The following is a 15,640-nucleotide window of genomic DNA, read 5'->3' on the forward strand; positions in this document are numbered from 1 at the left end:
TTTGGAAACTAAATGTCCACTTTTAAATGGTAGATGTATATAAGAAGCCATAACAAGGAAAATTAGAAAATATCTGTAACATAATAAAAGTGAAAAGGGAATTTCTCAGAATTTGTTGTATGCAGCTGAAGCAACTGAATACAATGTGGAATCTTGAATAAGATATGAAAACTAATAATGGACACTAACCTAAAATTTTGCAAAATTTGAACAAAATCTGTACTTTCTAATACTGTATCACATGTTAATTTCCTGCCCTTTTTTTTTTTTTTCCACAATACGGTATTTCTTTATATTCTCAGAATTGGATTAGAAGTTCCAAGCTTCATTCAAAAAAATTTAACTCACTAAGATAATAAACTTTCTAGTCTTTAAGCAAGAATATTAGAGGCCAAAATACATGGAAGTATATCAACGTTATGGTGAATAAATATTAGAAATCTAGCATTCTATTCGTATTAAGTCAAACAAGTGGAATCAAAATGTCATAAATTCTTTGCTAAGCAAAAATTCATGTCTCTAAAATACATATTTTAATTATACATACTATGTTTATATGTACATATACATATCTGTGTATGTACAAAACTTTTTTTCCTATGCTAGATCAAGGCTTAAGAAAGAACAATAAACAAGAGACAGAAATTGGAAAACATAAACTAAATGAAACGGGAGCACTGAATATGAAATAGAAAAAGTGAAACAAACTAGACAAAAGTAAAAATTATCATATAATCCAATTATTTTTAAACATGGATAATCGTTAGAAACACATCTGGAACTCTGGAGAAAAAAGCAAAACATGGGCATTTGTATTTTTCAAAAAATTCCAAGATAATTCTGATATGCCTCTGGATTTTAAAAAGTATTACAAGTATTAAATACAAAATATTTAATATTAAATACAAAATATTAAATTTAAATATTAAATTTATTTTAATTTAATAATTATATTTTATAATTATTTATAATATAATTTTAATAATTATAATGTTAATATTTAATAATAAATAATTATTAAATAAATTTAATAATTATAATACTTTATAATAAATAAATTAATACTTTAATATTAAAATATTAAATTTAAATATTAAATAAAATATTAAATTTAAAATATTAAAAACAAAATACAAATATTTAATATTAAATACAAAATACAAGTATTAAATACAAAAAGTATTTAAAAAGTATACTTTTTCTATTACATGGTAGTTTTACTGATATAGAACTCTATTATTTTCTGTTGACCTATCATAACAATGGTATTAAGTGAATAAATAATAGTTATATAATCACAATAGTAAAAGGTGTTTACCGTTTTCATGTTTCAATACCTTTAGACCATGAAGTTTTCACACCTTGGATATGTTCTAAAGTCTCTTAGTTTACAGTCTATGGGAACTTGAATAGAATTTGTATCCTACTGTTGTGTGAAAATTACAAAAACTTTATTATGTTGAATTGGTTCATGGTGCTTTTCAGATCTACTGTATTTTTTTACTTTTTTGTATATTCATTCTATTAATTTTTGAGAGTTTGATATTAAAACTACAACTAAAAATCTTAATTAATCTACTTAAGAAATAATTGTAATATATGGTGGAACTATATGTAACTTTGTTCTGTACCTTCCAAATCTCCTATAAATGTGTTATCATACTTTCATAATTTAAAAAATAAAAAAGAAAGAGGAAAAGAAGGAGCAGGTGAGAAGGTAAGTGAATTAGGTAGAAACCCTTTGTGATGTTCTCCCTGACCTCTACCCACTTCTGTCTTTCTCCTCCCCACAGACTCCCAGCTCAGACAACTCAAGTTCCATGCCTCTGCCCACGTCTGGTGACTCCCACCTCGCCCTTAAAGGCCAGCCCAGGACTTGTCCTCTGGGAAGTCTACCCCGAGTGCGTGCCCTTTCTCTGTCACCCTGCTGGGGTCCTCTGCAGCTGCTCCTTCTCCCGCAGGATCGTAATAATCCGCTCACCTCTGTGTCACCCCCATCACTCTGTGCACTCCCTGAATGCTCAGTTCTCTCCTCTGTTTTTCTAGGATCATTGCAATGCCTGGCATTTAAGTAGGCTTCCACAGATGTTATAGAATGAATGAGGAAAGGCCCACTTCCTGCAATAGGAACATCTGCTCTCTCTCTCTGATGTGCCTGGGCCTCCTGGGTCTTACCTGATATCTCTGATGAGGGTTCTGGTCATCATCCCACAGTCCTGCATGTACCCTTCTGAGCAGAGGAGCTCCAGTGGCATGGAAAGATTCTTCACAGTCTGTAACCAAGCTTGGGGACTGGGCTTCAGGAGGTTTTCCGTCAGCATTTCAGCACAGGCCACTGCTGCCAACACATCCAGACTCTAGGGAGCAAAGAACAGGCCCATGACTGAGCAGTCTGTTCCCCGACCCCCACTGGGCTGCTCTAAACCTTAAATCGGAGGTCCTGGGTATTTTCTTGTGTTCCAGGCTTGGAGCTTCCTCTTTCATTGTCTTGGGATCTAGGAGGCGTGAGTTAGATGTATTCTAACTGAGAAGCCACGCTGACGTGTGTGCTGGTGAAGATGTCTCCCGGTTGGAACAAGGCCCATAAGCTTCCCCTTCCCAGGGTGGTGGTGGGAGCACCCCTCCCTCCACACTAGCTTGAGGAGGCCAAGCCGGGCTACAGGCACGAAAGATCCCTAAGAGGGGCCATACCATCTCACGTCCAGCCCAGGTGTGGTTCTGTGTGCCTTTCGTAAGGCTTAGTAGAATTGGAGGGTGGATGGTCAAGATCCTGGAGAAGTTCTGTAGCCGGCTTCTGAAACGGTGGTAGGCGAGGTGCACTAATGGTAAGGAGACCTCTTCCTCTGGCCTTCCTGCATTCAGCTGATTGATGCAGGACCACAGAGCCATCTGCAGAACCTGGGATGAAAAACAAGCTTTTATTATATTATTTGTAAAGTATTTTTTAAAAAGCTACATTTTGCTTGTGGAAAATGAGAACCATTCAAAAATGACAAAAAAGAAAATTAAAAACCATGCACACTACTAGTATCCCACATTTACTTCTTGGTGTTATCCCTTCTAGACATTTCTAGATCCATACCTCTTCTCCCAGTGGTCCCCAAATTAGTGTCACAATGTATTCCCGATCTTTTTCCACTTCACAAGCATTGCTCTATCACAAGCACACCTGAAGAACATTGTTCTCAATGGCTGCACAATACCAATCAAATGGCTGTACTTTAACTCGTCCAACCCTCACGTTTTGACAAGTAAATTGTTTCTAATTTTCCATTTTTAGAAATAGAACTGAAAAGAACATTCCTATGAATAAAATATTTGTTCACATCTCTGAAAATGTTCTCAAGATCAAATCACCAGTTCAGATTTTATTCAGAAGTTCTCCCTTCACCTCGACGGTTTACAGAACCACCATGCTGTTCACACCACCGTTGGCACTGGAGGAACTTCTGGCCATTTTTAAAAAACCAGTTTTGCCACAGACAAAAATGATGGTAGCTGAAAGTTGTTCATGCCTTGTTGATTTACTAGTGAGGCTGAGAAGTTTCCTCTGTTTTCTGGACATCTGTATAATTATTCTGTTAATAGTCAACTTATAACTTTCATTCGTTTTTAAAGATTAGGGGATGTTCTTATTGGTTCCTAAGAACACTTTATTAACCCTTAATTATGCTGGTTGTATGTTCTCAAAACTGCCAGTTTCCTTTTTTATGTACTGAAGTTTGAAATCTTCAATATTTCCATTGAAATTTCAGTTACTCTTATTATTAACTTGCTATGATCAGTTAAATATTTACCTAGTTTTCTTCCAGAAAAACTAAACATTTAAAAAGAAAGCATCACAGGAAATGGGAGGTCTTCTTCCTGTTACTAAAATCTCCATGCCTTAGGGGTGCTGAGAGGTGGGGTAAGTGTCCAGCCTTGAGGCTTCTGAAGGTGTGAGTGGCATTTTCTCACACCACTCTCCTCTTGGGCCACATTCTGTCCCACAGACATTGCAGCTCCGGCAGTGGAGGAAGTTCCATGTTGGTATTTTGCCCACTTACGCCAGCCTTGCCCTGACCGCGAGTCAGTACTTACGTTTAACTGTTCCCAAGTGGACACTCTCATGGTCAAGAGAAGGAAATCTTTCAGGTAACACTGAAGAAGCTCCTGCCGCTGGTCCACTGTGAGCTGAGCAAGAAAACTTCCCAGTGGGGTCTTCTGAAAGAGTTCTAGTAACTTCTCTGCCAGTCCTGCGGGGAAGGGCAGGGGGCGGTGGGGCGGGGAGGGAGAGAGACCCACTGGGGTGGTGATGGTGGCTAGGACTCCCCTTACCCACCAAACGCCTTTTTAGCTTCATTTCTGGACACTTCAGATATTCTCCAGTGAAATAACAGGAACAAAGTCAGAAGGAATGCTCTGTTCTGGTCATAAAAGCCTGCGTGTGTGCTAAGAAGTCGCTTCAGTCATGTCTGACCTTTGCGTCCCCATGGACTGTAGCCTGCAAGGCTCCTCTGTCCATGGGATTCTCCAGGTAAGAATACTGGAGTAGGGTGCCATGCCCTCCTCCAGGGGGTCTTTCCAACCCAGGGATCGAACCAATTTCTCTTATGTCTCCTGCACTGGCAGGTGGGATCTTTACCACTAGTGCCACCTGGGAAGCCCCCATAAAAGTCTAGCTAGCCCTAAAGAGAATACAATCTGGGATAGACCAATATTTCCACAAGTTGTAAAGTGCTTTGGGAGTCCAGGACCAAAGTGAACCAGGAACAAGTGGGCTGCCTGCCGGGAGTTGGGTCAAATGCTGCTCAGACCAAAAAAACCTGCCTTCTAGCGGATGGGGTACTGGCCCCCATGTCATGTGCTATCATAGAACAGTAGGGTCAGTTTTTGATAGGGTATGAAAAAGAGAAATACGCTCTCCTCAAGAGAGAGATTGTTTTGAGTTTGTTCAGAAAGAGTGACAGAAAGCTTATCGAGAAATCTAAGTTCATCTTCAAGTATTTTGACACGAATTTTTTAAAAGACATCTGGCCTTTATTTAAAGATTGAACTGTAGTCGATGTACCATGTTACTTTCAGTGATCTGATGTCTGCCTATCTTCTGAAATGATTGCCATAATTAAAAAAAAAACAAAGCTATACATAAACTTTGAAAAGACTACTTCTCGTATGAAAGATGACATTCCCAAAAGTGGTGTGTGACCATTGGGGTTTTCCTGGAATGCCTGTGGCCAGATGACTTGGCATATGACCACAGAGCAACGGAGGACAATGACGGCTCGGTCTGGGCAAAGGTACTACTCTGGTCACTGGCACTTGCTGAGAGGGGCTCAGCCAGAGACATCCTGGTGTCCTAGTTGTCCAGGACTCAAATGGAGGTGATGACCTATGACAGGGTATCAGGGTCTCCTCCTGTAGAACACATCCCCTCCCACCACTGCTGGGCTCACCTGCATCTCCTGTGATGTACTGAGTGTGGACCCACAACTCCTCCAGATAGTCCTTGATTCTCCAGCTGAATGGGACACTATTGGACGCCTTCTCTGGGAGGTTCATGTAGTTCTGCACCACGATGTAGGACATCTCTCCTTTAGACCTGCAACAGGCCAAACGAGGACTAGAATTAAGTGGTTACTGAGACGGCACTCAAGACGCAGATGAGATCTGCTTCTGATGCCAATTCCTCTTCATCTTCAAGTACTGGGAAGCTTAGTGGGCTGCAAAGACAGCCCCCTGGTCTACTGAACAGCTCATTTTTATACTATAAAAGAACTGAAGGATGATCTTATATCATCACTGGGTTTTACAGACAAAACAAAGACAAACCACAGTTGGAAAGCTGCTTGAAATCTTGGGCAGAACCAGTCTGGTGATGTCTGAACCCACTCTTGCCCTATACCTGTGCAGAGAATCAGAGCCACCTAAAAGCCAAGCCAAGTTTTGGTAGGCCAGCTGAGCTTGAGTTACATAAGATCAGGCCCAGGGACAGGCTCTGTGGTTCCTGCCACTGGCAGGAGGAACAGGAAAAACAACATAAACGCTCCCTTACATGCAGCCTCCCCTGCAGATGAGGTGAAACTGGGCCATTTTAACTGCAAAGGGTGCTCTGAGCACAAGGAAATGAAGAAAGTCAAGAACGAAGCAAGAATTTTTCAGAATTGTGTCAACGCTTTGTTACTGTTGTCATACCCTTGAGGCTACAAAAAGGGCCAACTTCAATGTGATTCTAAAATCCATACTAGTATTTCATCAAACATCTGGGGGAGCCTATTAAGTTTGCTGCTACATTATGGGTTTATTTCCCTTCCCAAGAAAAGAAAGTCTTCTATTCACCTTGTATCAATTGTCACAAGAGGAATGTTCAGAAGTTTAACGTCACGGAAAATAAACATCCAAAGATCTCTCGCCCAGGACGGAGAGTGTGGGCTGACCAGCAGCTCAAGGTTGCCATCCCTGTCCACGCAGGAGATCACGCTCGCCAGCAGGGGAGTCACAGCACCCTGGACCCGCTTCCAGAGGGTCTGCCTGTGTGTGGGAGAGACAAGTCCGCTCAGATTAGAAGGACCACAGACCATACTGGGATGCCCATATCCTTTTCATATTTTGTGCCTTCGTGGCAGTTAACAAAACATCTGCTCTACTATTCCCACACTAAAGCTGTGTTTTTCATGTTTTTTACATCATTTTTAAGTACTAGAAGAGATTAAATCAAACTAAGATTAGAGGCAGGTCAGGAAGCAACAGTTAAAACTGGACATGGAACAACAGACTGGTTCCAAATAGGTAAAGGAGTACGTCAGGGCTGTATATTGTCACCCTGCTTATTTAACTTTTACGCAGAGTACCTCATGAGAAACGCTGGGCTGGAGGAAGCACGAGCTGGAATCAAGATTGCCGAGAGAAATATCAATAACCTCAGATATGCAGATGACACCACCCTTATGGCAGAAAGTGAAGAAGAATTAAAGAGCCTCTTGATGAAAGTCAAAGAGGAGAGTGAAAAAGTTGGCTTAAAGCTCAACATTCAGAAAACTAAGATCATGGCATCCAGTCCCATCACTTCATGGGAAATAGATGGGGAAACAGTGGAAACAATGGCTGACTTTATTTTCCTGGGCTCCAAAATCACTGCAGATGGTGATTGCAGCCATGAAATTAAAAGACGCTTACTCCTTGGAAGGAAAGTTATGACCAACCTAGACAGCATATTAAAAAGCAGAGACATTACTTTGTCAACAAAGGTCCATCTAGTCAAGGCTATGGTTTTTCCAGTGGTCATGTATGGATGTGAGAGTTGGACTATAAAGAAAGCTGAGCACTGAAAAATTGATGCTTTTGAACTGTGGTGTTGGAGAAGACTCTTGAGAGTCCCTTGGACTGCAAGGAGATCCAACCAGTCCATCCTAAAGGAGATCAGTCCTGGATATTCATTGGAAGGACTGATGTTGAAGCTGAAACTCCAATACTTTGGCCACCTGATGCTAAGAGCTGACTCATTTGAAAAGACCCTGATGCTGGGAAAGATTGAGGGCAGGAGGAGAAGGGGATGACAGAGGATGAGATGGTTGGATGGCATCACTGACTCAGTGGACATGGTTTGGGTGGACTTCGGGAGTTGGTGATGGACAGGCGTGCTGCGGTACATGGGGTCACAAAGAGTCAAACATGACAAAGCGAATGAACTGAACTGAACTGAAGATTAGAGGCAGAACTTGAAAGGTCCTTAATTTTATCTCGAATAGACTGGAATTAGTTCATTGAAAAGGCCAAGTAGTATTGTTTTATTTTGTTACATACTTGTTTTCCAGAACAAGTCATGTATGCTCTATAAATAAATCAAAGAATGACCAAATTCACTTGAAAAGTACGTCATTTGAAGAAAATCAGTTGTGAATAGGCTATAATAAAGAAACCAAAGTAAACTCATTTCACATTACATTAAACAAGAAAGCATGTCTTTATCTAAATCACTTCAGTTGTGTATGACTTTTTGTGACCCTATAGACTGTAGCCCACCAGGCTCCTCTGTCCATAGGATCCTCCAGACAAGAATACTGGAGTGGATTGCCATGCCCTCCTCCAAGGGATCTTCCCGATCCAGGGATCGAACCTATATCTCTTACGTCTCCTGCATTGGCAGGCATGTTCTTTACCACTAGTGCCACCTGGGAAGCCCTGTGAACACCAGCAAATGTAGGAAGTTCAGTAAGTGAAGGGGTGGTGTCAAGGGTACATAGAAAATATAGATTTTTAAGAAGCATTTATCTAAAATCCATACAGAGGAACCAAGAGAAACAAAAATAATTCCAGGTCCAAAGTCTGATCCTTCAGAAGGTACAACAGGGAAAGAAATGAAAAATAACTAGAGAAAAACATAGAAGCAGAAAAGCCCTACAGTTACAAAACCAGCATCAGTAAGCTCACAGGGTCCATTCAACCTAGATATTCCCACATGTCCTTCTTGCCAACAGTGTGGAGATACATCCGCACAGAATTCAAGCCTCTGGACAAGTCAAGCGCTCTCCGGGAGTCAAAGAAACTGAGGGCCAGATTGGTGAAGTCCCAGGTCTTAGACGACCTTGCAGATGGGGTGGGCGGCATCTCCCACTGCCCACCACAGGACGCAGAGCAATAGCCTCTCCCTCAGCCATACAGGTTGGCATGGACTAGTCTTGAGCACAGCATCAAGGTTTATAGAAAAAAGACCACGGACAATAAGTGAATACTTTGGGTCTTATTTTTGTGGTTATCAAATAACTTCATGCAAGAGGTCTAGGACAAAAACGTCCTTCCCTCCCCTACATATCTATCATCTCTTTAATTTACCAACCTAAAAGGGCACCCATGTCTATGGTGATGAACATGGTGGTAAAAGTTTACATCTGATAAGAACAGATGTTCTGGTTTTTGTTTGTTTTGGGTTTTGCTATGAAAAAATTTAAACACACAAAAGTACAGAAAAGAGTCTAGCAAACCCCATACAACTTACCACCCAGACTATCTTGTGCTCTTCGGGGGAAAAAAAGTTGATGGCTCTGAATTTCTCAGAGGTATGGAAGGAAGTGGCCCCTCAGCTTGGAGAGCCTTGTGCCCAGCCCCTCCCCGCCCCTGGGGCTTCCTTTCCTGGCGGTACCTGAACGTGCCGGCCTCCTGTAGAGCGTCCTGATTAGAGGCCTCCCTCACCACCCAGTCCTTCACATTGCAGATAGCGTTCTCTTCCTGCTTCATTAAAAGGACGTAGAGGCGCATCTTAGCGACCAGCAAGAAAGTGGCTGTGGAAAACCAGAGCAGACACGCATTCAGCACATACCTGGGTATCGAGTGGTGGACTCGACATCCCGGACCCATCCCAGCAGGAAGGGAAGCCCATCTCCTTTGGCCAGGCCGAGTCTACAGAAATCCCAGAGGCCTGCCTAGATTGCCAGAGAGCCAGCTGCTTCTGGGAGCCATGGAGAGCTACAGCGGGGGGATGACTCAGGGACCGAAGGAGAAGCTCAGGCTTGGGTGTGGACAAGAGGGGCTCCCACACCTCTGTACTCACCGTCTTCATCTAGGAGTCTGAGGAGGATGGACACCCTCCGAACGCTGCGCTGACAGCCCTCATTCTGGTCTCTGAGCATGCCCACGGCGCCCTGAATACAGCTTCTCAGCAGCCTGGTGGTGTCCAGGATCTGCATCTGTCAACAGACAATCAAGCCTTCCATTTCTGCTACTTACACGTCAAGAAAAGCCAGGTGATGCCAGAGATGAGGTCCAGGCACTGGGTGCAGGGGAAGTTTTCCTCCTGCCCAAGCTCCCACCACATGACCTTGTCAAGTTCCCCTGAGAACCACTGTGAGGGAATTCCCTGGAGATCCAGTGATCAGGACTTTGCACTTTCACTGCCGTGGGCCTGGATTCAATCCCTGGTTAGGGAACTATTAATAAGACCCTGCAAGCAATGTCGTTCGGCCAAAAAAAAAAAAAAATCCACTACAAGACATCCTATGTGCCTGGGGACCTTGTCAGTGGTCAAGCAACAGAACAAAACTGTCCAGCGGACACCAGGAAAAGCCAAGGTCAGGTCTGCTGCTGGTGATCTCAGCTGCACTCACAGAGGCAGGGAGAGGAGTGCTGGGCTGAGCCCAGGCCATCTGAGTCCACTCCTCGGACCGCTGGGTGTAAGTCTAAGGAAGCGGAGCCCACAGCCCGAGGGCTTAGAGGGATAGAAAGAGTGAGAACTTACATCATGTTCTGGTCCGGAGGTTGGGCTGGTGTTCTTCTCAGGACTTTCTGTCTCCATTTCCACGTCTGCCACTTGCTGTGATGTGACCGCCTCAGTTTCCATCGCCTCCTCACCATCTTCTTGGGCTCGGCGTCCCACCTCCACTGCAAAGAAGCAAAACAGTGGAGCTACTGTTCAGAGGCAGAAGTGGCGGTGGGGAGCGCTGGCAACATCGTGTGCGTTGTGTGCTGGGGATCTATCCGGGTTTCCCTGGCACCAGCCTCAGGAAGGGGCTCCAAGGGAGAGACCGTCAGTCACACGGATCAGCCTCCACTCGCCACTGGACGTGGTTCACCAGTGGCAACCCGAGCTTCCACCCTGGGCTCAGAAGGCTGATCCGGAAGCCAGGGTAAACAGATTCTGACGTGTTCCACAGGCACCTGCAAAGACCTTGTGGAAATACTGTCTTCTCTTGGCCTTGGAAGCAGCAGACGGTGCCCTGGATTCATCAATACTCAGTTCAGCAAAGGTGTCCCGAGCTCTTGCCAAGGGGCAGGTGTTGGACTGGGGGACAGTAGCCTAAGCACCTGTCCTCGCAGCAGAGTGCACACCTCCTGGCTTCCGCTCCCACCATCCTACCTCCCCAAGGACCTTTTCTCCAGACTCACCCTTAGGGGCATCTTCTGGTTTAAACAGCTGGCTGATGGCCACATCCTGCAGTTTAGTTATGTCTGAAACCATGACTGTGGATCTCCGGAGGTCGTCGATGTGCACAGAATGCCACAGCCCTGGGAAAACAAGCCCCAGAATCTTCCCTGTGTCCTCTGGTTTCTTCCTGACAGTTGTAAGCAGGGATACACCATTGTCCTGACATTTTAACATACTACTGAATGAATGATTTGTATCCTAAAGTCTAATCCCTTGAATATACACAGGAAACATATAGATGTCATGCTACAGATGTTAACAACTTTAGCATCAAAATCAGTTTTAAGAACTGAAATGACTAATATAAAAAAGTATTTAGAGAAGGCTTATTATTCTTTTATAAATGTATTATTAAACTTTGTGTATCATAATCAGTAGAGGGGTGTGAGACACCAGCAAGGTTTGCCATTAACTATGAAATTATTAACCTGAACTATTATTTGCCCATTTGCTAGAACACCAATTTTCTCATACAGGAGATTCCTTGGAGATTCTTTGGGATCAGGTCCCAACAAAACAAATATTACAATAAATCAAACCACACAAGTTTTTTGGTTTCACAGTGTCTAGAAAAATTTTGTTTATACTACATTGTATTTTATTAAGTATGTAATACCATTATGTCTCAAAATACGATGTACATGCCTTAATTAAAAAATACTTGGGACATTCCTTGTGGTCCAATTGTAAAGAATCCACCTGCCAAAGCAGGAGACACAGGTTCAGTCCCTGGTCTGGGAAGATCACACATGCCTCAGGGCCACTACGCCTGTGCATCAGAACCACTGAGCCCATGCACCCCAGACCAGTGCCCTGCACTAAGAGAAGCCGCACAGTAAGTCTGAGCACCACAACTAGAGAAAGCCCAAGCATAGCAATGAAGACTCATGGCAGCCAAAGTAAACAAATAAAAATACTGTACTGCACACACACAAAAGAAAACAACCAAAAAATACTATATTGCTAAAAAATGCTAACCATCATCCTAGCTTTCATCTAGTTGTAGTAGTAACACAAAAGGTCACTGATCGCAGGTCACCATAGCACATACAATAATGAAAATGCTTGAAATCTTTTGAGAATTATCTCAAACACATGAGATAATTCAGAGACATGACGTGAGCAAAGGCCTTCAGAAAAATGGCACTGAAAGACTTGGCACGAGCCTTTAGTTTGTCAGAACTGCAGGTCTGCGGAGTGCAACAAAGCAAAGTACAAGTAAACAAGGTGTGCCTACGCAGTAAACATCTGCTGAGTCTTCATCAGGAAAAAGAGAGAGATTTAAGATAGCATTTTCTGGCCCCAGAAGCAGGCGTTAAGTATCCACACATTCAGAACAATGCTAGTGGGAAATATCTCTCTGCATTATCCATATAGTAAAAGGGGAGGAACCAGAGATTAATCAAGCATGTATCAACAAATAATGAAATGAAGTATTGTATGCTGTAGCAAGAGTCTGAAGATGAAGTTTTTTTTTGTTTTTTTTGAATCAATCAGCTTTAAGAACGGAGAAGGCAATGGCACCCCACTCCAGTACTCTTGCCTGGAAAATCCCATGGACGGAGGAGCCTGGTAGGCTGCAGTCCATGAGGTCTCTAAGAGTCGGACACGACTGAGCAACTTCACTTTCACTTTTCAGTTTCACTCATTGGAGAAGGAAATGGCAACCTGCTCCAGTGTTCTTGCCTGGAGAATCCCAGGGACGGGGGAGCCTGGTGGGAGGCCGTCTATGGGGTTGCACAGAGTCGGACACGACTGAAGGGACTTAGCAGCAGCAGCAGCTTTAAGAAATCTAATTGCATTTGAAACAAATACAGTTGAGATTATGTGTGTGTGTTCAGTCACTCACTTGTGTCTAACTCTTTGCAACCCCATGGACTGTAGCCTGTCAGGCTATTCTGTCCATGGAAATTTTCCATGGATAGTAATTTTCTGGAAATTTCCCAGGCAAGGAAATGGAGTGGGTTGCCATTTCTTCCTCCGGGCATTCTTCCCAACCCAGAGATCCAACCTGCATCTCCTGTGTCTCCTGCATTGGCAGGCAGATTCTTTACCACTGAACCTGGAAAGACCACTGAGATTAACATTAATCTTCTAATATTAGACTTTGTACATCATAGGACCAAACAGTGGCTTGGGGAAAGAATCAGCAGCAATGTAGGCGACTGCCTGCAATGCAGCAGACGTAGGTTTGATCCCAGGGTTGGGAAGATACCCTGGAGATGGAAATGGCTACCCATTCCTGGAAAATCCTAGGGACACAGGAGCCTGGCAGGCTGTAGTCCATGGGGTCACAAGAGCTGGTCATGTCTTAGTGACTAAACCACCACCGCCACAGGACCAAATTAGAAATAACTTAAATATTATTATGCAAACATATTCACAAATATTTTGGTCCTACCTCCATGGAATCCTACATAGGATGTTCCACTTCCCATCCGGGACAGTTTTGTGATAAAATAGACTAAGATATAGTTCTTATCTCCTTGTATCTTATTGATTTCATTTATAGCAGAATACCTGTTTTAAAAACAAAAAAAGCAAAGACAAAACAAAGCAAAAAAACAAAGAAAATAAACAAAATGAACATTGCAAAATGGATGAAGGGTGTCCTCAAAGAGGTAAAGTTTCATCTCACTTTTTTTTTAACTTTAAATAAATTTCACACCTTCATGCTTGTTATTCTCTCTTACAAGAGAACAGGGACAAGACTTCTCTAAATAGTCTCATTTCTTTCTCCCATTCCTGTGTTCCTCTTCTTTGAAATGGCATTTTTTATTGAATAGGAACCCTCTCTTATAACGCTTAATAAGCTTGGTCAGATGCTACTAAGGATAAGGGTAGTGCTCTTGTCCATTTCAAGAAACAGACTTCTGTGGACAACCAAAGGACAAAGACAGTCATGATACGAAATATGCCTTCCAATGCTTTGGAAGGTCCAAAAATTACTTTTATTTTAACATCAAGTAATAAGGGGATGCAGTTAATTCTAAAAGCATCAAATTTCCACTACAAACAACTTAAAGCTGTCAAATAAATACAACTGAAAGCATTTAAATACCATTAAGGCCCCTGAGGGGCAGAAGGAGAAGGGGACGACAGAGGATGAGATGGCTGGATGGCATCACTGACTCGATGGATATGAGTATGAGTGAACTCCAGGAGTTGGTGATGGACAGGGAGGCCTGGCATGCTGCAATTCATGGGGTTGCAAAGAGTCGGACACGACTGAGTGACTGAACTGAACTGAAGGCCCCCGAACTTGCAGTAAATTCATATCACATAATTTAAAATGAATAATGACCAAATCATGTCAACTAAAATATGTTTCAAGGATACTCTCTTATATTCTGCTAATATTCTGTTATTTTATGCTTCTTGCATTGGCTATTTTTCCATTGTTAAGGGCCTTTTCTCTCTTGGTTTCTCTAGTCCATATTTAGGGGAATAAAAATGGAGAATAATTTTTATTTCTATGTTTATTCTGATACTATTCAGTTTTTAAGGAAGAAATTCTTTAGGAGCTCCTGAATAAATTTGGGGTATCCTATGTAGTTTCTGAGAAAAAGAAAAAAACATACTTTGCTGAGGCGATGAGCTGAGCACTCTGACTTCCATCTTCAAAATCTGTTTGAATAACAAGGATTTTACAACTGGCTGTGTGAGCTAAGCAGTTTCTGAAAGAAAAAGGAAATTATCCAAGTGAGTTTTCCGTCCTAAAAGTTGGTGATAATATTCTCCAAAGTGACGGGAAACATAAGGGGTATATAGGAAAACTATTCAAGTGGGATTTTCCTCTATAAGGTGAGTAGACATTCCAGCGGAGAGAGAAAAAAGCCCCAATAGATGCCTCCTAATGAGACATAAGGATGCTGGATTCAAAAAGGATGTTTTCACAGAGGATAACAGAGATCAGGACACTTGGAGAAGTAAAACGCCTCCTTTTCAGAGTCACATGTTCTCAAGGTTCACTAGCCAAGCTGGTTAGCAAACACCAGTGGTTAATAGTCACACATATGAAATACAAAGTGCTCGGTCCTGAGGAGGGAGAGGAGCAGGAAGGCAGGGCGGGGATCCTCACCGAACCTCCTTGAGGAAAGAGCACTCGGTGTCAAACTGCTGCAGTGACAGGATGGTGAGTTTCACAGCCCAGTCCTTTACTTCTGATTCTAAAAGTTCACAGTCATGGCTGGTTAGCAGCCTGGAGAATGTAGTGATCTGCAAAGGCAGGAAATTAAAATCATTCTGTGGAATGCAAGAAAGTGTTGTCTCCTAGATTCAGATCCAAGAAACATGAGGATGCTCAGCAAATATCTTCTATGGGCTCCTCATTGTGCAGTTGGTACACAGATCCAACTGGGAATCCAAACCCAGAGGAGTTTTCTAACATGAGGTGGTGCTGAGGCAAACAGAACCTACAGGATCAAAGGTATTGGAGAGAAGACTCATCCTGCCCCTAAGATGCCTTTGAATCTTCTTCCTAGATTCCAACACCTTTTCCTGCTTTGAACCCTGCTTGTGATGATACCTTAGCACTCAGAACAAATACCACTTGTCCTTTGCAGTCTTACTTCAAACTTTCCGTGGAGCCGGCCATTGAGGTCCGTCTCCCCCACAGCTGTTAGCCAAATCTCCCCTGCTACTGGATCACACCACACAGTGCAACCAGTACACTCCTTAAGGGCACGCTGCTAGGTCCCGAATCATTATCTCCAGGCTGGCCTTGCCACCGAGCTTCCCATT

General features: G+C 42.8%; 1 protein-coding gene across 5 annotated transcripts in view; it reads right to left on the reverse strand.

Annotated features, from left to right (window-relative positions):
- LOC509283 (E3 ubiquitin-protein ligase RNF213) overlaps positions 1 to 15,640 on the reverse strand; it is a 122,064-nt gene that overhangs the window by 31,533 nt on the left and 74,891 nt on the right. For all 5 annotated transcript variants that reach the window (XM_015458943.3, XM_002696144.6, XM_005221118.5 and 2 more), the window contains 12 exons: positions 14,979 to 15,115; positions 14,479 to 14,574; positions 13,299 to 13,417; positions 10,858 to 10,977; positions 10,211 to 10,353; positions 9,527 to 9,662; positions 9,119 to 9,257; positions 6,319 to 6,510; positions 5,436 to 5,581; positions 4,081 to 4,235; positions 2,692 to 2,898; positions 2,176 to 2,357 (listed from right to left, as the gene is read on the reverse strand). In XM_015458943.3, the coding sequence (XP_015314429.1) occupies positions 2,176 to 2,357; positions 2,692 to 2,898; positions 4,081 to 4,235; positions 5,436 to 5,581; positions 6,319 to 6,510; positions 9,119 to 9,257; positions 9,527 to 9,662; positions 10,211 to 10,353; positions 10,858 to 10,977; positions 13,299 to 13,417; positions 14,479 to 14,574; positions 14,979 to 15,115 (1,772 nt within the window). The remainder of the gene's footprint in view (positions 1 to 2,175; positions 2,358 to 2,691; positions 2,899 to 4,080; positions 4,236 to 5,435; positions 5,582 to 6,318; positions 6,511 to 9,118; positions 9,258 to 9,526; positions 9,663 to 10,210; positions 10,354 to 10,857; positions 10,978 to 13,298; positions 13,418 to 14,478; positions 14,575 to 14,978; positions 15,116 to 15,640) is intronic.

The sequence above is a fragment of the Bos taurus genome, chromosome 19, assembly GCF_002263795.3.
Source record: "Bos taurus isolate L1 Dominette 01449 registration number 42190680 breed Hereford chromosome 19, ARS-UCD2.0, whole genome shotgun sequence".
Taxonomy (NCBI): domain Eukaryota; kingdom Metazoa; phylum Chordata; class Mammalia; order Artiodactyla; family Bovidae; genus Bos; species Bos taurus.